This window comes from Neovison vison, chromosome 6 (genome assembly GCF_020171115.1).
Source record: "Neovison vison isolate M4711 chromosome 6, ASM_NN_V1, whole genome shotgun sequence".
Taxonomy (NCBI): Eukaryota; Metazoa; Chordata; class Mammalia; order Carnivora; family Mustelidae; genus Neogale; species Neogale vison.
The window spans coordinates 220566192-220587105 of NC_058096.1; the positions used below are offsets into that span (position 1 = coordinate 220566192).

Consider the following 20914-nt stretch of genomic DNA (forward strand, 5'->3'; position numbering starts at 1 on the left):
CCCGCTCTGAGCCGTGCAGCTGACAGCACATGAGGACAAACTGGTTTTTCCCAAGTGGGGACGCAGGCGGACAAGCCTGGATCGCACCAGTACAGGGACTACCACCCCCAACTCCCAACAGCAGGTCGGAAATCAGGCCCTTTTCAATGGGGCTCATTTCAGAACTCACACAGCACACCAGTATGTCTGGGAAACGAAACAATGTTCTTGGAATAAACCAGAACAAACCACTACAGTGACAACAAAGCCTAAAAAGGGGGCCCGAAGGAGCCGTTTTTTTGGTCTCCGGCCACCTGCTTAGCCCTCGCGTGTCCCGTGTGGCTCTGTGAGTCCGCACTCCCTCCTCAGGGGTCTGCGCTGGGACTTGAACTTGAGGCTTCAACAGACAGGTGCTGCTTTGTGCAACCATTTCTCCACCCACCCCTAACCACCTCCCAGGTTCCGGACGAAGACGTCCAACGGGGCTGTAGCATGTACCCGTGCCACCTCCGGAACAAGACTCTCCCGTTCACGTGACCCCCCCAATCCCGAGTGCCCCGGGGGGGCTAAGAGCAGCCCGACTCACCGGCCGTCCACGTCGTAGGGCCTCCGCACGGCCGGCCGCCGCTCCTGCTCGTAGCGCAGCTCCTGCTGGCGCCGCAGCTCCTCGCGCTCGCGGTGGATGCGCTCCTGCTCCCGCCGGCGCTCGTGCTCCACGTGCATGCGCTCGCGCTCCAGCCGCTCCCGCTCCATGCGCTCCCGCTCCAGCCGGTGCCGGTGGAAGGCCAGCCGCTCGCGGGCGATCTCCAGCCGCTCCCGCTCCTCCCGCTCCCACTGCGCCTGCATGCGCTGCTCCCACTCACTGCGCTCACGCACCCTGCGGGACAGCAGCAGCTGCAGGGGCCCCGGGCCACGGAGCTGCGGGACACACACCACAGCGCCCACCCCGGAGAACGCAGACCCGCCCCGGGGCGCGGCACAAATGCGGACTCGGGGCTGTGCCTCCTACTATGGGTCTCCAGCTCTTGCAGGCCCGCGGACGCGAGGGCAAGGGCAGCGGCGGCCCTGCCATGCCTGCTAGGCCCCGTTCCACGTGGTTCCTGCCCGGCGGGCCATGAGGGCAAGAGGCGGGTGCACGCGGAGGGGCAGCTAGAGTACGAGCTCAGCCTCGCTCCCTGAATGTTTTTTCTGGAGCTCCACACCTCATTCCACGAACAGCCCACTAACAAGCGACAGAACATACTTTTCACAGCAAATCAAGTCTCACCGAAAACCTCTGCTCCCTGACCCATGAGCTTCAATGAGTCCCCATGAGACGGGGCTAGGGCACTAGCATCGAAAGTTCTGGATGCAGCTGTACAAGTTCAGATGAGCTGACCAATCAGCAGGGGCCTGCAGCGGCTGCATGAGGTGCCGGCAAGGCTGTGCGGGGACCCGCGGCATCCACTCGGTCGCCAGTCTCCCTGCTGGCCCCTGTGCGTGTGGTGGCGAGGAGCCGGGGGCGACGGCTGCCAGCTGTCCTCCCACAAGCCCTGGCCACCCACTTACAGATACGGTCTATACCTGCAGAAATGCATACTCTGGCCTCACTGTGCTTGTGGTTTGGACCAAAAGAGCTACTCCTCTCACATGCACTCCTGATGCCCAGCGAGATGGAGCCCACTGCACGCCCAGTGGCATATGGCCTGACCTTTTGGCAACTCTCTTCTGTCCGCTTTCCAGTCATGTTACCGCTGCCTTATTGCACTGATTTCAAACTGCATTTGTTCCCATCGCTCATGTACAGAACTCATGTTTGCATTCGGTCAACTTCTCCTCTGTGACATTCTGAGCTGTCCAACCCTAACTCCTGAATTCGCCAACGTACACTTTCTGCGAACGCAGACATTATGTTTCACGTTCACGTTCAGTCACCAGTGTATGGGGAGGGTTTGTCACGGGCGTGAGCGGGAGACCCAAAGCACTGTGTAAAGAACAGCCAAGTTGGGTGCCTGGGTGGCTCAGTGGGTTGAGCCGCTGCCTTTGGCTCGGGTCATGATCTCAGGGTCCTGGGATCGAGTCCCGCATCGGGCTCTCTGCTCGGTGGGGAGCCTGCTTCCTCCTCTCTCTCTCTGCCTGCCTCTCTGCCTACTTGTGATCTCTCTCTGTTAAATAAGTCAATAAAGTCTTTAAAAAAAAAAAAAAAAAAAAAGAACAGCCAAGTGATAGCTACTCAGGCTCTAGTCTATCCTGTCACGTTCGCAGATTACACCCCCACATGCGCATGGGCCAGGTCTGCGGCTCTATCTGCCAGTTACCTCAAGAAAAGTGCCCGCTGACCGCTGCCTTGCCCTTGGAAGCAGGAAGCTGAGTGTGGACTAATTAAAAACAATGCTTTACCCCCTTTACTCATTCTTACTCTGTCAAGAGCACTAATGATTATTTTAGACTATGAAGTTTAGGGGTACCTGGGGGGGCTCAGTCAGTGGAGCGTCTGAGTCTTGGTCTCAGATCATGATCTCTGGGTCATGAGATCAAGCCCCATGTAGGGCTCTGCACTCAACAGGGAGTCTGTTTGATATTCTCACTCTCCCCCTCTGCTCCCCACCTGCCCCCTAAAATAAATAAATCTTTAAAAAAAAAAAGGTTTCTTGATAGACAAAATTAACTGTTGTAACTCTCTCCCTACATATATTCCACTGTTCCTTTTTCCCTTTCCACAGCTTCCGGAGTACATTTGGAACGTTTGCTAACTAGCATTACTATACCAGGAAGGCATTCCAGCTCCCTACTGTTACCTTCCATAATCTTTAATAAAGAGATAGGCAGGGGAGCCCAGGGGACTCAGTCATTAAGCTGCTGCCTTCAGATCAGGTCATGATCCCAGGGTCGTCGGATCGAGACCCACATCAGGCTCCCTGCTCAGCAGGAAGCCTGCTTCTCACTCTGCCCACCCCCCCTGCTTGTTTCCCTCTCTCACTGCCAAATAAATAAAATCTTAAAAAAAGAGAGAGAGGGGAGCTCAGCGGGTTAAGCCTTTGCCTTCAGCTCAGGTCACGGTCTCGGGGGCCTGGGATCGGGCCCTGTGCTGGGCTCTCTGCTCAGCAGGGAGCCGGCTTCCCCCCTCTCTGCCTGCCTCTCTGCCTACTTGTGCTCCGTCAAATAAATAAATAAATCTTAAAAAAAAAAATAGAGATGGACCTATGTGCTTCTCTGAGATCACTGAAAACAAAAACAAAAACAAAAACAAAACAAAAAAACCACAGGATTAAAGCCAAAGGAGTCAAGAGGTTTAACGCAATATTCCACAGAGGACTTTGGAAATACCCCCTACGACATGATTATAACTAGTCCAGAGATACAAGCAAACCACTAACACTCCTGGACATGAACTCACCTGCGGGACTCAGAGTCTCTTGACTTCCGAGGCTCTTTGACTTTATCAAAGGACACAACTGACCGCTTCTCTCTGCTGGCCGATTTGCGATCCTGGCTCTTGGAAACCTGGTTCACCAAAAACATCCAGAAGTTAAAGCAGAAATGACAACAGAAGAATCAGGCGGGTCCAGGTGAATGCATCCGACATGAAGGTTGGAAATGAACATTGTATGTTTAAGGGAACAACCAAGTAACATGGCGTTCCCCTCCTGAAAACTGTCACATTGGGGTGCTTGGATGGCTCAGTGGGTTAAAGCCTCTGCCTTTGGCTCAGGTCATGATCCCAGGGTCCTGGGATCGAGCCCCACACTGGGCTCTCTGCTTAGTGGGGAGCCTGCTTCCCTTCCTCTCTCTCTGGCTGCCTCTCTGCCTACCTGTGATTTCTGTCAAATAAATAAATAAAATCTTAAAAACAAAAAACAAAAAAAAACCCAAAAACAAAAAAAAAAAACCCGTCACGTTTTCCTTCTCATAATTCAAAAAGCCTTATCTCCATGCTCAACTACCCCCAGTACTTTCAACGGGGTCGAAACAGCAGCACTTCCACGCCAAAACTTATGATCGTAACCAATTTTTTAAATATTTTGTCTTCTGCATCTACAATCAATTCCTTACTCTTGTTCTTTTCCTTCCTTAACTAAACAGGCAGTGAGCACCTGACCACAGCTACTTCTGGTGTATCTGAGGATTCCCGAGTGATTTTTATGAGATCGTCCCATCTCAGCCCTGGAGCCTGTACTCCCGTTTTGGCCATTTTCCAATTACTTTACGTAAAATAAATGTAAAAGAGCTCACTTGTATTACAGATTTGCGCAAACACAAACAGACTAAAACCTTCCGTAACTGCAAGGCTGGCTTGCCAGAGCTTCAATGGTTTGTCACCTCGCAGCATGTGGTGGCATGGCCGGCCGGGGGCTGGCACCTGGGAACTTAGTGCCCAGAGCGCCTCCAAGCGAGAGCTCCCTGGTAAGGGCGGTTCACTGGGCCTAGACCATGCAAATGTGCTTTGTGCTGACCACCTGCTCTCAAATCTTGAACAGAAATTTGGTCTGTACCTGGCAGAACGCCTATGTAACCAGGCCCCAGTAAAAGCCTGGGGTGCTGAGGCTCTAACGGGCGACGGTGATGGGCGCCCTGGGCGGGAGCAGTGCCCACGTGCCGCGGCACTTTCAGCGCCGCGTGAGCCCACAGGCAGAGGAGAGCTCCAGGGAACCCGCAAGGCTCTCCCGCACACTCTGCCTGCGTCTCTCCCCCACGATCTGGCTGTGTGTCGTTACTGCACCACTGGAGTCCATCTTCGTTGGGCGTGCCACCACAGGGTAGCCCGGCGGTCCTTAGAGTGAATCACTGCAGGTGGGTGGCCTTGGGGACCCCGGACCCGAATCTATCAAAAATTGCATTTATGGACAACAGCTGCCCAAGACCCTAAGAGCAGGAGGAGTTGGTTAAGAACCCGAGATGGGTCCTTCTGCGAATTGTGTTCTGTGGAGCATCTCAAGGAGAAAGAGTGTGGGACTGAACCAAAATGGAGACCAGACTCAGGAAAGGCAGGAAAGGCTGGCTCGGTTGCATGTGAGTTTAGGAAGGCACGATGGCCAGCTGCTGAAACTTTCAGGGGAGGCAATGGAAACAGCCAGACATGGGCTGATTCGGGGCAGGGATGGCAGGAACCAACCAGTCCCATATTTGAATTTTTTTTTTTAAAAGATTTTATTTATTTATTTGACAGAGATCACAAGTAGGCAGAGAGGCAGGCAGAGAGAGAGGAGGAAGCAGGCTCCCTGCTGAGCAGAGAGCCCGACGCGGGGCTCGATCCCAGGACCCTGAGATCACGACCCGAGCCGAAGGCAGAGGCTCAACCCACTGAGCCACCCAGGCGCCCCACATATTTGAATTTTTTTAAGACCAGTGCTCTAACCCTTGATCTACTATGGAACCTTCTCCACCACATGTGAATTTTAAAATCAGCTTTAGGGAAATTAAAAAAACAAAACAAAACAAAACAAAAAAACAAAAAACCTCTCATCAGAAAAGAGTTAAGTATTTATAAACAAAAGCTTTTAAAACTCTTTGCTTTTTAGAATATCAAGCTGTCTACATTTTGAAAAGGTATACCACCTTTCTCTTAAACGAAGTTCAAGAACTGCCTAAACTCTACAGAAACGTAAATGAAAGAAATGCGAAATGAGGAAATACTATGCCCTAGTTAGAAAATTAGTACTCACCCTCTCTTTGGATCCTGATGTTTTGACGCTAATAACAGGCACGCCTTTCGATTTATCCATAACCACGGTCCGCTCCGTTCCTCGACTTCCTACAGGAGGAAAGGAGTTGTGTGACGTAAGAAACAAGAAACACTCAGATTAGCAAAAAGTACTCAACTCTATGGCAAAGAAATCCAGTCCGTGCTGTTGACGGACTACAGCGAACCACAAACCACACCAACCAGGAAGAGAGAAAACACAAGTGGTATCTCGGGCGACAACACCTGATTTCGTAGTCCGGGATCGCTCTGACGGGCCAGGTTTCTGATCGTCTTGATCTTTACTCTTTTCCCCGCCTCCATCTTCGCTCTTCTTAACATCCTCCTTCCGATCAGCTTTATCTTCCCTCTTAAGGTTCGCAGACCTAGAAGTAACGGCCCAGGACACACAAGCATGTTATGTCCCGTACTCAAGAACTGAAGCAGCCCAACCGGACCCTTGGCCCGAGCACCGCAGGACCAGGAGGCTGCCTGGGCCGGCACGAAGCGACGGTGAACAACAGGAAGTCCCCCCTGCTCTCCCCAAGCTCCCCTGGCATCGGGCCTGCAGGAAGGACCGTCTCAGCTGCCGCAGGTGAGACCCTTCCCCCAAACCTAAGAAAGGAAGGGGTGAGGAGCCCCGCCGCTGCCCCCCCCCCAAGCTGTGGAAAACGTGCTTTCCGGGAACTACAGGGAAGGCCCCTCTTGGCCACAGCTCCCTCGGAGCAGAGCAGTACCTGTCGCTGGTGCTGGACTTCTCCTTTTTCCCCTCACCCTCTCTCTTTTCAGAGGTCTTCTTCCCAGTAGGCTCATTTTTCGCCTGAAAAAGAGAATCAAACCCAAGTATTACCACAGACACATACACGTTACCTGATATATATATAAAAGGGTCACATCGCTGGAAGAAAATAGCGACATGCCTTTTCCACTGAGATCATCTTCCCATGGAGCTCTGTTTTGTGCAGGTGGTTAATGCACTTCGTGGCCTCCTCTGCTGTGGACATTGTAACGAAGCCGTAGCAGCGAGCTCCAGGACTCCGGGCATTTGTCACCACCTTGGCACCCACCACCTGAAAGGAAAGCACACAAAGGAAAGCTCAGACGGGAGCCCCCTCCAGCCCCCATGGGAAACGAGCAAGGCATCGCAGTTCCCGATGCTTCCCGCGGAACCCAGAGTCCTGGCGACCTCCCTGGGGTCAGACATCGGGGAGGCCGTCACCTGGCGCTTCACAAGTGGCACCTGACAGTGGGGAAGATGAGGCTATTGCCTCACTGCAACTCCTCGGAGGCTCTGCCCCCGACTTCCGGCCGCTCCTCCTGGGGACCAGGACGGCAGTGCCGAGGAGCGGCACGGAAGTGAGATGCACGGCACACGGCTGCCGGCAGCCCACCAGCCGCATGCGCAGTGAGGCAGGAAGACAGGCCTGCAGATGGAGCCCGACAGAGGACACGAACTCGGAGCAACCACGAGACGTCGTGCGCGCGTCCCAGCGCTACAGGCACATCACATCAGCACACATGACTCAGCTTTCCTGACAGCCCACGAGCCGAGGGTTGGCCCCCGGACTCAGGGAGGCCCCACACAGCCTATATTCCCATCCCTATTCCTGTATTAGGCCACAGGGAGACTCAGATCCAAGGGAGTTTCTGAAAGGGCTGCTCCCTGACTCAAATACCCAAAGCCTGCAATGTACCCAGGACACTGGAGGCCCCGGGTGACAGGTCCCTGCTGGGGGCCACAGAGAATCATCAAAGGGATGAGCCTCAGGGACTCGCTAGTTACTGCTACAGGCACGTCGTATTTAATGTTGCTCATCAGTTCTTGGACATCGATAACCAAAGTAAATACTATCAGTTTTCTCTGCTGTGATCTATTGAACCCTTAGTACGAATAAAAAGTCCGTGTCTTCGGCTTGCCCCAAAAGCTACATCTGAGACAAGGAGCCCAGGATATTGAGGACGAGTAGGGAAGCGACCCAGCACAGGTGCTGTGAAACACACAGGGACCCGCAGCAGGCCTCGGGGCCGGGGGGAGGTGGCCGCTCTACCCATCACAGCCACAGCTCACGGCTGAGCAGGGAGGGGGGACAGGCATGCGCTCCAGAGGGCACGTGGCCAGCGCTGGCCCAGCTGCGGGTGAGAGCAGGAGTGGAGAGTCACGGGGCAGAGGCACCAACAGCTCAGCTCCGGCTCCACACACCATCTGGAGGAAGCAGCAGCTCTGAGGGCGCCCAGATGTATAGTTCACGTGGGGAAGGGCCAGGCTCACGGCCACACAGCTGCGAGCAGCGGAGCTACGGCCTCCAGCTCTCCGCCCCAGTCTGGCTCCACAGGCCCCATTCACAACCCCCTTCCACAGCCTCACTCGGTTCTAAAATCTTCCCCACCACGCTCCGCTACGACCAGGTGCCCTCCCTGAGTTTAAGGCCCAAAACCACATAAATGAATTCAGGAAATCCTCTGACTGAAATGGTGGCCTTCGGCCGGGGAAAGGGAATTAAAAATATGAAGCTGATGTGGGCTCTGGGACCTTCCACCTCTCTCACCTCTAGCCGTGGACAGACAGACTGTCCATGGTCGTGAGCAAATGTGAGCTTCAAGGATGGCAACGTGTTGTTCAGAGCAGTCACCAGGAGGCGACAACTGTCTGCATGTCAAGGCCATACCACACTGGCTTCAAAACATTTTCTTCTCCAGAAGACCCCTGGTCTTACCTTCCCATATTTGCTGAAAAGATTCTTCAAATCTGTCGCTCTGGTAGTAGATGAAAGTCCACTAACCCAGAAATTTCTACCACAACTGCTCCGACCTATTTCGAAAGAAAAGCCTGGTCAGAAACACCAGACTCACAGGAGCCCAAACCTGGAAGACTGAAGGCATCCCAGACCACACACTTTCCCACCTCTCCCAGATGCCAGCTGGGGCAGAAGGGCCCGCCCCCTGCCCTTACAACCCTTGCAAATGCGCACGAGGCCCACCAGGGCTGGGAGCAACGCCACTTATGACAGTGAGTCGGGGCTATTAGGGCCATGAGAAGTTTGCTCCCTTACAAGTCACCCAATAGCATTAGGCAGCACACCGGGGCGGCTTCCGAACATAAAGCTGCTGTCAGGATGAACCCAACTCAGATGCTTCTCCTTCTTGTCACAAATACCTTCCCTCCTACATCCTTTGTTTCTAGGCTGCTAAGGACTCTGAACTGACAAAATGTGTTCTCCATTAGCGATTTTTTAATAAACAGAAATGGTGTTGATAAACCTGATGTGCCAGGTAACCCCAAGGTATCCTGAAACCGGACAAAAGCTTTCCATTTGCAAGTGTCCCTGAGGCTAAGGCATCAGAAAATGGGGGGGGGGCAGTCAGGGTCAGCGACCTCAGAGGGTCACGGTGCTCTAGCGAAAGCAAGAGTCAGCTTCAGATCGGTACCTTAACTCTGAGGACCTGGCCTGCTGCCTACAACCCAGAACCTGCAGACTGAATAGCAGAGGAGCAGAGAAAGGCTTCAGGAGAGGCTGAGGCAAATCTGGGTGAGAAACGCAGTATGCAGTGAATGAGAACCAGAAAGCCCACCACTGCCAAGGCCAAACATGGTGCAAGAGACAGACTGCTGTGGCCCCAGCGACCTACCCTTTTCCTCTTTGGAAAGCCTTTTTGTATCCGACTCATCTTCGACAGAACTAGAGACAAAAGATAATGTCACTCCAGAAGGAAGAAGCAGAGACGAAACAAACTCAAAATTATAGAACACGTGCTGAGGTTGCATACCTACCCGAAATTTAGTTCTGAAAAAATGATACCCCGACAAACTGGTATTGGAAATCTGACCTAACCATAAGATTTCAGACCCACAGGAGTTAATTAATTCTGCTGGGCTAAAGATAATTAGGAAGAATTAAAGAAAACAACCATGATAGGTTGAGAAAAGAAAAAAGATTATGTAATCAGTTTAAAATAAACAAAGAGAAATAAAACATGGTTCAGAAGTAAGCTACGACTGCATCAGTCTGGCTGGCCAATTGCAGAAAAAACAGCTTATGTGTGTCATTAAATGACCAATGGAAAGGAGATAGCGTCTGGTCTAAAACTGAGAAAAAACAAACCTCATTTTCTGATCAGCGCCCTCACTGGCTGAGGACTCTTTAGGAGCCGGAGGGACTTCATTACAAGCTTCAAAAGCAAACTTCTTCACGTCTTCTTTGCTATCTCTGGGGTCTGGGCTTGAGGCTTCCGGGGGCGCTTCCGCGGCCTCCTCGCTAGAGGCTTCCGTGCGCTCGGAGGCTTTACTACTCTGCTCAACCGGCTGCTCTAGCCCTACAGGCTCACAGTCCGTCCGCGCGCCACCGCCTGGCTGCTCCACGGGCTCCCTTTTCACTACCGCTAACAGGGTGTCTGCCCTGCTCGCCTGAGCTTGCGCTGTTGACTCGCTGGCCAAATCTAAGTCACCCTCCTCCGGGTGGCCGCTGCCAAAAAGGTCCTCTTCCTCCGCAAGCTTTCTGTCTGGCCCCACGCTACTTGTATCCTGTGCCAAGGGCTGCTCCAGCTCGGAACCTTCTTCTTTTACTGGCTCAGATTTACAAGTTTCCCCCAAAATGTCGAGTATTTTCTCATTTTCTACGGATTTAACAGGAATAGAATGGCACAAGGTTTAATTACCAGGGAAATAAAGCAATCACAAATGCGGAACTGGCACGGCTGCCACACTAACACGAAGAGAACCGCTAGCTACACAGAGATTGGAAAACCCGCGGGTACACAAAGTTACACCGGTTACACTACCTGCGCTCCAACCGACTGCTACAGTAAGCCGCTACGCTACATGGAAGAGAAAAGCATCCCAGAGATTTAACCCCCAAAACCTTCTGGCTGATTCTTGACAGTCTTCATTCTGTCGTCGTTTACATAGGACTCTTCCAAATTTAGCTTCCAAAGTCCAAGGTGCTTAACTGAATGTATCACCATTCACTGAACAGCTCAATTTCCAAATTTCTTTGAATTTCTTTTAACAGAACAGTCCAACATGAAAACCAGAATCTCTTCCGTCGGTGCTCTGAGATATTTGCAGTCCAGAAAGTGAATAGCATTTGTTTGGAATTCTCATGAAGAAACGCTTTCCTCTTCTGGAATCCAGTTATGTCTCAATGTTTTAAAATGCGTCTCCCTATAGCTACCTGCACTGCCTGAATTAAAAACCACAAAGTTAAGACACTGCCCAATATCACAAGATCTGTTTTGTGGGGAGCACAACAATGAGCTCGCGAGAGGCATCATGCAAACTTTCTACATACGTTTAAGTGCCGTTTACGTTTAAAAAGGCATGAGATCGGTTCGTCTCAATACATCCTGTGACAGGAGAAGCAAGCCACCTTCACAGATCTGGTGATACGGCTGGGTTTCCAATCTCTATGATCCTGGTCTGTTCTGGGTCGTAACCCTTCAGAACAATGTCTACTACAGTAAGGCAACTTTTTAAAATTAAAGAATTTAAATTAGAGAAGGTGGAAAGCTAGAATGGCTCAAACCCCCGCTGGTAAGTTTTTCATTTAACAGTACCTGGCTCCAAGGATGGCTCTTCAATTTCCTGCAACAAAAAACATAAATAAGATTGTGCCAGATGAATGAAACCTACAGCTTCTTTACACCAAAAACTGTAACTAAAAAGGGCACTTCTAAAACACATACTAGGAAACTCACAGACACGACAGGTGGAGAACCTAGTCACATTCAGGACAGAGCCCACACACGACAGTGCACCTGGCCCGCCTCCGCCCGAGCCCCGCCCCACCGAGGCTACTCTCAAGGGACCCAGGACCTGGTGGGTTCATGCTGCCTCGTTTCCCCAGCGCCTGGCAACGTTCTCACTTTCCATGGCAATGACCGTATCACATGCCCGTCTGTCCCCCTAGACTGAACTCTTAAAAGCCAAGAGAGCAGGGTTTTTGTCTACTTGGAGCACGTAACAGAGTGCCTGACATTTACCAGTCATGGTTTTCACTTAATGTGGTTTAACTTCTGAAAATTCGAAGGAGTGAGGGAAGAGAGGCACAGGCGGTTCGACCCCTGTTCTCACCTCTGGTCCGACCACATCTGCAACCTGGTCCCCTGAGCGCTCTCGAGGATGACACACTACTCCTCCCTTATCTCTTGCCCCAGCATTCCCCCTGGGCCACCTCTAATTCCTAAACATTCCTGAAACCCTTCCCAGGAGGCCCTGGCTGGCAATCCAGACCACTGCTGCTCCTTGCCTCCAAGGGCACCGGGTCTTACTGTCCCTACGCTGCCTATCTGCCACCATGGTGAGCACACGGTCCCCTGTGGCCTATAGCTTTCGGCAATGGCCCCTCACATCCACTCTCTCCTGACAGGCCCATCTACACCCCTCCTGATCCCCAGCTGAGTCCCACACATCCCCCAGCACTTAGCTCAGGGGACATCTCCTCCCAGAATGGTTTCTCCCAACGGCTTCAGCGGCCGCCCCGCTACAGAAGAGCCTCTCTCTCACTACGCGGTCCTCAGTGCCCACAGCCCCTCGGCGTGAGGCACTTTACCCTGGAATTCCAGCCACCACTGATGAGCGCGGACTAGGTTCCAGGCACAATTGTAAACCCTTTACATCCACGCAGTAATCATCAGCCCTAACGGGTTGGTACTATCAGTACCGTCCTGGCACAGGGTGGCTGGCTAACTGCCTCAGGACACACAGCAGAGCCACATTCTGCACCATGGCTGCGTGAGCGCGAGTGTCCATCAGCCCAGGTCTCTCCCCAGCCTGCTGGTTTGTACTGCACACAGGGAGGAAGGGCCCCGCGAGGATGGCGACATTCATCTCTGCACGCACGCCTGACACACTGCAGGCATGAACACACGTCTGGGAGGCGGGCGGGTGGTCTGCACCTTCGTGGCCGCTGGCCTGCCATTCTGAAAGCCCCGGGAAACTGTTCACTTTCTTCATACGTTCATTCTGTGTATCTTGTTTCTCAGGCAACATACCCTACTCTGGGACTGAACCCCGCAACTAAAGCCAAAGATCGTTCTAGGCAGAAGAATTCTCTCTGTAACTTTCTGCAGAGAGAAACAAAATCTATCCCTATCGGTGTCTGTAAGGGTTTATGTTTTTTCCACTTTAACACAGGAGTCTTGGACCTAGAAAGACTCGAGAAAGTGACAACACCCAAGCTCCCCCTTTCCCTTCAGAGCCAAGAGTGGGTGGTGTCGCTCTGCAGCTGGAGAGAGATATTAGCCCTAAAGGTGGGCTGGGTTCTCTTGAGGTCTGCAGCTTCCTTGAAGCTGGGATTCTGACTTCCCAGTAACTATCCTTGCCCCTGCCTGGCGGAAGCAAATGCAGATTGCATCTGAAAGAGGGTTCTAATTAAGCAGTACAAGTGAATAAAATATTCAGCAAAATACCCCCAGAACCAAAATCAGCAAAACAAAATCAGCAAAACCAGCAAAAATCAGCAAAAGCTGACTGTATTTTCCAATGAAAATCACACAGCTACCCAGGTTAAGTTTATGCATCTAGGTAGGCTGGCAGAAAAATTAAAAAGGAAACTCAAGACCCACATTTATGTAAATCCTACCTGAAAGTTAGTCCACATCTCATTTGTTCTCATCTAAGATTTAATATTTACACAGATGATACAGTCAAGATGATAAAGTCATCAAAAGAAATCTGTGCATTTTCTATGAGACAAATTCCCAAAGGCAGAACCAGACCCCACACCCCCAAAATTTCACCTTCCCCAGCTGTGATGTCAGTGTTCTGGCCATCCCCACCCTCCGGAATTCTCATCTGGGCCCCATTATTAGTATCTCCTGGGGTGGGGGGGAAGTGTCCCCCAACCCCCGCCACCATCTCCCCTTACAAGTCTTTCTGCAGAGAATGCCCCCCAGAACAGATCAGACAGGTAGCCTTTCCCCCGGCAATCAAATCAACATGAACTTCCCCAAACGGGCCCTCCTCTCAGCTGCAGATAAGCCACAGTGCTTGGAGCGGAAGTCAAGATGGTAAGTGCTTTGTGATAGGCCTGTTGGTATCTGGGGAAAGTGGAAAGCAAAGTGTCTGAAGACGCCAAGAGGGCAAACAAACCCTGCAAGGACTCCTACTTGGGAATGCCATACAATGTCTGAGGCGTTTGCAGAAATGGGAGGCTAACCTGATTCTAAAATTCCTGAGACATACAATTTACCTGTAATATAGTGAAGTCAGATGATGAAGTATCTAAATTGTTTAAGGTTTCTTTGTCCTCTATCTGTAAAATAAACAAAAATACAGTTTGCAATGTCAATATTAGGTAACACAACAGTACATCTGTAAGATGAAAAGAAAGAGCGATAAAAACCACTTATGACAAAATTCTAAACACAATGCAGGAATCCAAACAGCATTAGAGATTGACTTTACCTCAATTTAAAGAAACAGTACCTGCAAATAGACTGGGAAGCCCACTATGGTACCACTGAGGGTTTTAAGGTACAACCAAAGAAAGAAAAACAGAGTTTAAGTTGAGCAGAAAAGAGATTAAAATGAGACAGCACATGACTCTCCCAAGTCGACGGGAACTCCAGGTTTGGGGGCTGCTCTTCCGTGAACAACGACCAGAAGCAGACTCCTGAATGGATTCTTGGATCTCTGGGGCCACCACCGCTTCTCCGAGCCCAAATGCTATTGCTACTGCTACTGAACCCACTGCCCCAGGAGGACTCTGGCCCAGACTGAGATGGCATATCTGAGCACTGGCCTCCTAAATTTCCTAGAGTGCAGGGACAGGAACACAGAACTACCCAGGCAGGTGGCCCACGGAGGCCCCTCTGTTGGGGAAAAATGACTGGTATGTTGACCTCCTATTCCAAAAAGGGGGGTTCGCCAAACACATAAGGGAGGTTCATAATATTACTTTGTGAGAACCAAAATAATTTGAACTGCTTGCTGTAAAGTCCCAAGGCTGTTGTACTTTAGGGTAAATTATTTTGCAAACATTTTACCAACAACATGTCTGGCTATTACGATTACCGGACTAGGAACCACCCGTGCACCGCTCGTTCCTTACCCGACGCAACTGTCTTCAGACAGTCCAGGAGTGCTCACAAGAGCGCAGCACACATGCGTTCAAGACCCCCTCTCCTTTCTCCGTCTACACGAGTGGCAGCACATTCTGTCCCCTGCCCTATTTTCACTTCCCTCTTGAGGACTGTTTAGTTCATATGAACCTACTTACTTCGTTTACACGGTTATGTAACGGTAATAAATGTACTGTTGGAAGGAGGAATATAATCACACAGTAACAACACCGCTATGGTGTTGCTATATGCCAGGCACAGTTCTAAACAAGGTCAGCAAACTTTTCCTATCAAGGGGCAGAGAGTGAGTATTTAAGACTCTGCAGGCCAGACAGTCTCTGTCGTGACTACTGTTTGGGAAATCGGCCGCCACGGATGACTGCCACAAATGGGTATGGGTACGTTCCAACCGCTCACTGGCCAGTCTGAGGACTCTGGATCTAAGCTAGTAATAAATGTTCATCTATTCAATCCTCCCAAAACCTATCATTTTTACAAGTGAGGTCCAGAGAGATTAAGTAATTTGCCCAAGGTCACACAGCAAATCAAGTGTCAGACCTCTAGTGAATGGGCTTAATTCTTAACTTACCCTACTTCCATTAATATAATTTAACCATCACTGGCAGACATGTAGAATGTTTCCAGGCTTTAATGAGTAAAGGTATGAATTTTCTTTCTTTTTTTTTTTTTTAGATTTTTTATTTATTTATTTGACAGAGATCACAAGTAGGCAGAGAGGCAGGCAGAGAGAGAGGAGGAAGCAGGCTCCCTGCTGAGCAGAGAGCCCGATGTGGGGCTCGATCCCAGGACCGTGGGACCATGACCTGAGCCGAAGGCAGAAGTTTTAACCCACTGAGCCACCCAGGCGCCCCAAGGTATGAATTTTCTAATCAGAAGAGAAAAAAACAGCCTTTAGCAAGAGCAGCTAATAAGGGTATGCTTTTCCTATAACTGCGTGAGTGTTTCAGGTCCTTTCTAGGAAACCAGTGAATGGAAACTTAGACCAAAGTAAAATTATACACCCTATTTGTATCAAAATGAGAGCCATCTCAAAATCAAACTCCCCATTCAAAGATGACAGTCCCCTACTTCTCAGGATACTCAGGATCACTTCCAGGAGGAAATGCGAAAATATTCTAAGGCATGGCAGAAGCGGATCCACTAGCAGAGAACAGGGCTTCCGTCCCCTGGGGTGCAGGGGATACTCACTGCAAGATTGGAGCCACGAAGAAAACAAGGTACCTCCCAGCAACCAACACATAAGGATTTCTACTGAGATGCCCAAGAGCTTCTAATTTTCACAGCCTTTTCAGTCCACCCGACACGCACGCTTCCTCACGGAAAGTAATCTAATAAATTATTCGCACCAAGTCCACACGATGTAGAAGTTAAGCACACAGACTGTGTTATTAGCCTGGTCTTAATTCTTACTCTCTTCTGAGCTATGTGCTGTCTGGAGATCATTCTTTTTTTTTTTTTAAGATTTTATTTATTTATTTGTCAGAGAGAGAGGGAGAGAGAGCGAGCACAGGCAGACAGAGAGGCAGGCAGGCAGAGGGAGAAGCAGGCTCCCTGCCGAGCAAGGAGCCCGATGTGGGACTCGATCCCAGGACGCTGGGACCATGACCTGAGCCGAAGGCAGCTGCTTAACCAACTGAGCCACCCAGGCGTCCCTGGAGATCATTCTTTACCTGTTTACTCCCTGATTTCCTCAAGTGGAAAATCGGCAAAATACAACGTCCTGTTCTTGTTAAAAGTATTAAAGGACAGCTGCCTAATGCCCGGCAAACAGAACTCATTATAACTGTAGTATAATTAGATTTGTTTCTAAAATGAAAAAAACAAACAAACAAACAAACAAAACGAATGCTTTAAACACCACGTCAAAGCTCACTTTATGAGAGACTGACTAGGAGGAAGGCACAGACTGGTTCTTCATCAGGACAAGGTCAACTTTCAACCTCTTTCGCTACTTTCAAGGCGCGCGAACCAAACCACCACAGAGCAAGCTCCTCGAACAGCGAGGTCTCTGACAGCACCCCGAAATGCTTCATGACGACACAGCCCTGTTCACCAGTTCACCAGTTCGAGGCCAGTTCACGTCGGTGAGCTGAGACACTTCTCAACAAAGTGTTTCCAGAATGGTCTAGATTCTACACATGAACAGATTAAGCACAGTCCCACGGAACCAGCACCGCGAGAGCTCAATTCCAACCAGAAACCTCATCTCTCCCGACATTCACGGTGCATCCTAGAGCGACACTGCCGAGTTACCTACAGCATGTTCTTGAAGCTGCTCAGGAAGCTCTTTCATTTCCCCCTCGACTAGCTCTCTGCTCTCGGACAGGGACTCTGGGAGGTTATCCGCATCGTCGTCTTCTACACAGTCGGCGACGCTTCCGTTATCGATTTCTGCTTCATCCAATACGCTGATATCCATCATGTCGATGTCTTGCAAGTTCTCCAAACTAGTTTCAACATCCTCCTGCAACAAAACAGAACCCAACCGTCACGTGACTGCCAGAGGTCCGTCCACCAAGCCGATTCACTGACAGGCTGCACATACCTGTCCGTCCCCAGAATTCTCCTCCAGCCCGTTGTCCTCCACGCCCTCTTCTTCTGGTTTACGCCCTGAAGACAGAACAGTTTACAGAACCAGATCAATGACCTGTATCTTCCAGAAGCAGTAACTTTTACAGGCCCTAAGCATCACGGAATCAGACACCAAAACCTGTAGTACTTCCCAATTTCAGAACGGTAATCCTGTAAGCGTAAGCTCGCTCACAGCCCAAGCACGGGAGGTTCTGTTCTCATCAAGCTGGGGGGGCGGGGCACGAGTCTAAGGAGCTGGAAATGAGAGCGTAGGGTCAAGGTAGATCAGACCTGTACGAAGGCCTGGCCTTCGTGTCGAGTAGCTTTGCTTGTGGGAAAAAAAAATTTTTCAGACAGTGTATTGTTTTTTAGTTAAGAAACATGGGGCATATTTTCCAACAGAAACGGATATAAAACAAAATATAACTAAGCAGTAATAAGCCATTCATAATTTTACCACCTAGAGTTAGCCCCCACGTTACCCTGACACACACACAGACATCCGCCTCTATTCTATGTACAGACACGCACTACGCTTACAAAAATGACACTGTTCCATCATTCTGTGACCTTCCCAACTACTATGTTACTAATTTATTTCCATATTCTTTCACGGCACTATACAGAGAGAGTGCTGCTGATCTAATTAATACACGTGCACGGAAACTCAAGAAAACACTTATAAAGATGAACATCCCGACCATTCTTTTTGCACATAAGCAATTACCATTTTAGAGGATATTTCTAGAAATGGCATTCCTAAGGCAAAGGGCATGTATATTTTTAAGGCTTTTAGTAAAAACAAAGAACCCGCATATTATCAAGCTGCCCCAGAGGAAGGCTGCTCCGGATCCTACAGTTCCATCAACGACGAGTCAAGGCCCTGATCTTTCGGAATCTCTTTTAAAACCAGCTCTGATTTCTCACCCCTGCCAATGTTCCAGGCAAAAAGGGAAAACTTTTATACCTGAATATATCCTTAGGTTGAGTATTTTTTTGTTTTTCTTGTTCAGGAGGCTAGACTCATTTTCTGGCTCACATTTCAATTTTTGGACATATTTGACTCCATTGCTTTGAAAAATGAGGAAATCATTTCCCCTTAACTTCCGTCACTCAACCTTTTAGTATTTCTTATGAATAGATTTATTTTAGGACACTCACAATCTGTTCTGAAGATGACAGTTCACCGTGGGCAGGCACATGGGCACACTCCTCTAAATAGCTTTTATGTGGCCATTTGCCTTTATTTTTTTGTATAAATTATAAGGATGAATAAAAAAAGAAATAGGAAAATGTAAATGTTAATAGAAATGTCAAGGCTGAAGAGAAAATGGAGATCACTAGCCATGGTAATACTGAAAGATTGGGGAAAACTGAAGTTTGGGTCTAAGAACAGGCTTGCTACAATTAAACTTACTCTCTGCACCACAAGGAATAAAATCCCATGTATGACACATGAGACCAGGTGTCCAAAGCAGAGGGTCACGTGATGTGCTCTGGAGCTATAGCTCCTTATCACAAGGGCAGTGCTCAACTTCTTTTGTGACTTAGTCACAAAACGAAAAAACTCACTTCCCTCAACACCTTTTCCCCCAACATGAGCATCAATTTCTTAAGGGCATTAAGGGTTTTTTGAGGAATGTAAAGGAAATAGACACTACCTTGCTTATACTCAAGAATTAAGCTTGTAAGTATATGAAATGTGTAATATTCAGGGCAAAAAAGGGGGGGGATAAAAACCCAAACCCAGTCATTTATACCATAACTGAGATATTTTAAATTTTATGAATAAATAAATAACTCTCTCATGGATAAGAACTTCCTTATTACATGTGTTACCTCATTTTTCTATATATATATATATTTTTTTTTAAGAGTTTATTCAGTTATTCGACACAGAGAGCGAGCACAAGCAAGGACAGGGGCCCAGGGGGAAGCAGGCTCTCTGCTATGCAGGGACCAAGACTAGGGGCTTGATCTGGGATACTGACCTGAGCCAAAGGCAGACGCCCAACCGACTGAGCCACCCAGGCACCCCTGATTTTTCCATATTCTAATTTCATTCAGGAATATCTTTCAGGAAATCTGAAAGGTTTGTCAGGAATACATTATTTAAAAACAGAGATCACGACACTAACCGGAGACTTCAATACATTATGTGAAAACAGCCTTAGTGGCTGGCTGGGAAGACCATTGCCATTTTGTAATATCTATGACAAAACATGCCTTGAGCTTTTTTAAAAAACGTCTGGAACTCAACCCAATGGCCTTTATGTAAAGATATCAGGAAGTTGCACCAGCAGCATTTCCACAGACTTATATCTGATAAAGCTGAAGTCATTCTAAAATATATATATTGGCTTTTATCCAGTTCTATCCTAGTTACTAGGAAAAACCTAAGTAGGTCACCACAAATTTGCAATCCTTTCTTTCTCCCTTTCACAAGAGAGGCAGCAGGTTTCCAACAAGCAAAATCAGTTTTCCACTTTCACAACCACTTTTGCCCCAGAGGGTAGCACAGATATACTGCAGCCCAAACCCCCTGGGGTGGGGTGGGGGAGCTTTCTCAAGTAAGAAAGGACACAAGGGAATGAGTGCCCTTAAGAACATTTAGTCTTGGGGCGCCTGGGTGGCTCAGTCATTAAGCATCTGCCTTCTGCTCAGGTCATGATCCCAGAGTCCTGGGATGGAGCCCCCATCGGGCTCCCTGTTTCTCCCACTCCAGCTCCCCTGTGCTGTGTTCCCTCTCTTGCTACCTCTATCAAATAAACATATAAAGTCTTTAAAAAACAAAAACGGGACGCCTGGGTGGCTCAGTGGGTTAAAGCCTCTGCCTTTGGCTCAGGTCGTGATCCCAGGGTTCTGGGATCGAGCCCCACATTGGGCTCTCTGCTCACTGGGGAGCCTGCTTCTTCCTCTCTCTCTGCCTGCCTCTCCGCCTACTTGTGATCTCTGTCAAATAAGTAAAATCTTTAAAAAAACAAACAAACAAAAACACTTAGTCTTGAGTACATACAGAAGAAAGCATAACCCTGGCTGGAAAGCTGATCAAGAAGCACTATTTGGGAAAAGGCACCCTACTTTCTAGAAAGAAGAAAAAAACGTGCTTAAGCTAATGCAGAACTGATGAGAATGAAAACCAGAGCTCTCCCGAACAAAGCCAAGCGCTTGCTTCAGCACCAAGGGGAAAAAGGGGGCCCTCAGATCCTTCCTCCGGAGTAAGCATCATCCTCATTCGCAGCCTCCAAACCGGAAGGCACGGCTCTATCTGCCCCGCTCTGGCTTCCCTAACCTGGCCCCAGCCTCCCTGCCTGGGATCCCAGCTCCTCTTGCCCTGCGGAGCTTCTGCCTCCGGATTCATGTCCGAAATCACCGGTGGGACCGCCTCCCCCGACGTTGCCGGATTCCCCCACAGCACCCCGAGTGGGCAGGTCATTACTTTTAAAACATATTTGATCATAAATACACTGACGTACCTATGTCCTCATTTTACCTGAGTTTTACTTCCATGGAAGAGTGGTGCTCCTAAGGACCTTCCTGCAAGGCATGCGGACCCTCCTGCCTGTTTCACATCACGCCGCGCACGTTCTTCCGTTTGTGGCCCCCGTGCAAAGAGGCTTCAATTCA

At 49.5% G+C, this 20914-nt stretch overlaps 1 protein-coding gene across 4 annotated transcripts in view; it reads right to left on the reverse strand.

The window, feature by feature from the left end:
• Positions 1-20914, reverse strand: part of SAFB (scaffold attachment factor B) — a 36809-nt gene that overhangs the window by 5149 nt on the left and 10746 nt on the right. For 2 of the 4 annotated variants that reach the window (XM_044254469.1, XM_044254468.1), the window contains exons 3-16: positions 17262-17326; positions 16974-17180; positions 13825-13887; positions 13216-13248; positions 11189-11216; positions 9739-10249; positions 9266-9315; positions 8353-8447; positions 6559-6708; positions 6376-6458; positions 5885-6024; positions 5622-5710; positions 3356-3462; positions 566-856 (exon numbers count right to left, since the gene is read on the reverse strand). In XM_044254469.1, coding sequence (XP_044110404.1) covers positions 566-856; positions 3356-3462; positions 5622-5710; positions 5885-6024; positions 6376-6458; positions 6559-6708; positions 8353-8447; positions 9266-9315; positions 9739-10249; positions 11189-11216; positions 13216-13248; positions 13825-13887; positions 16974-17180; positions 17262-17326 — 1912 coding nt within the window. The remainder of the gene's footprint in view (positions 1-565; positions 857-3355; positions 3463-5621; positions 5711-5884; positions 6025-6375; positions 6459-6558; positions 6709-8352; positions 8448-9265; positions 9316-9738; positions 10250-11188; positions 11217-13215; positions 13249-13824; positions 13888-16973; positions 17181-17261; positions 17327-20914) is intronic. The other 2 variants (XM_044254471.1, XM_044254470.1) reach the window with 1 other exon arrangement.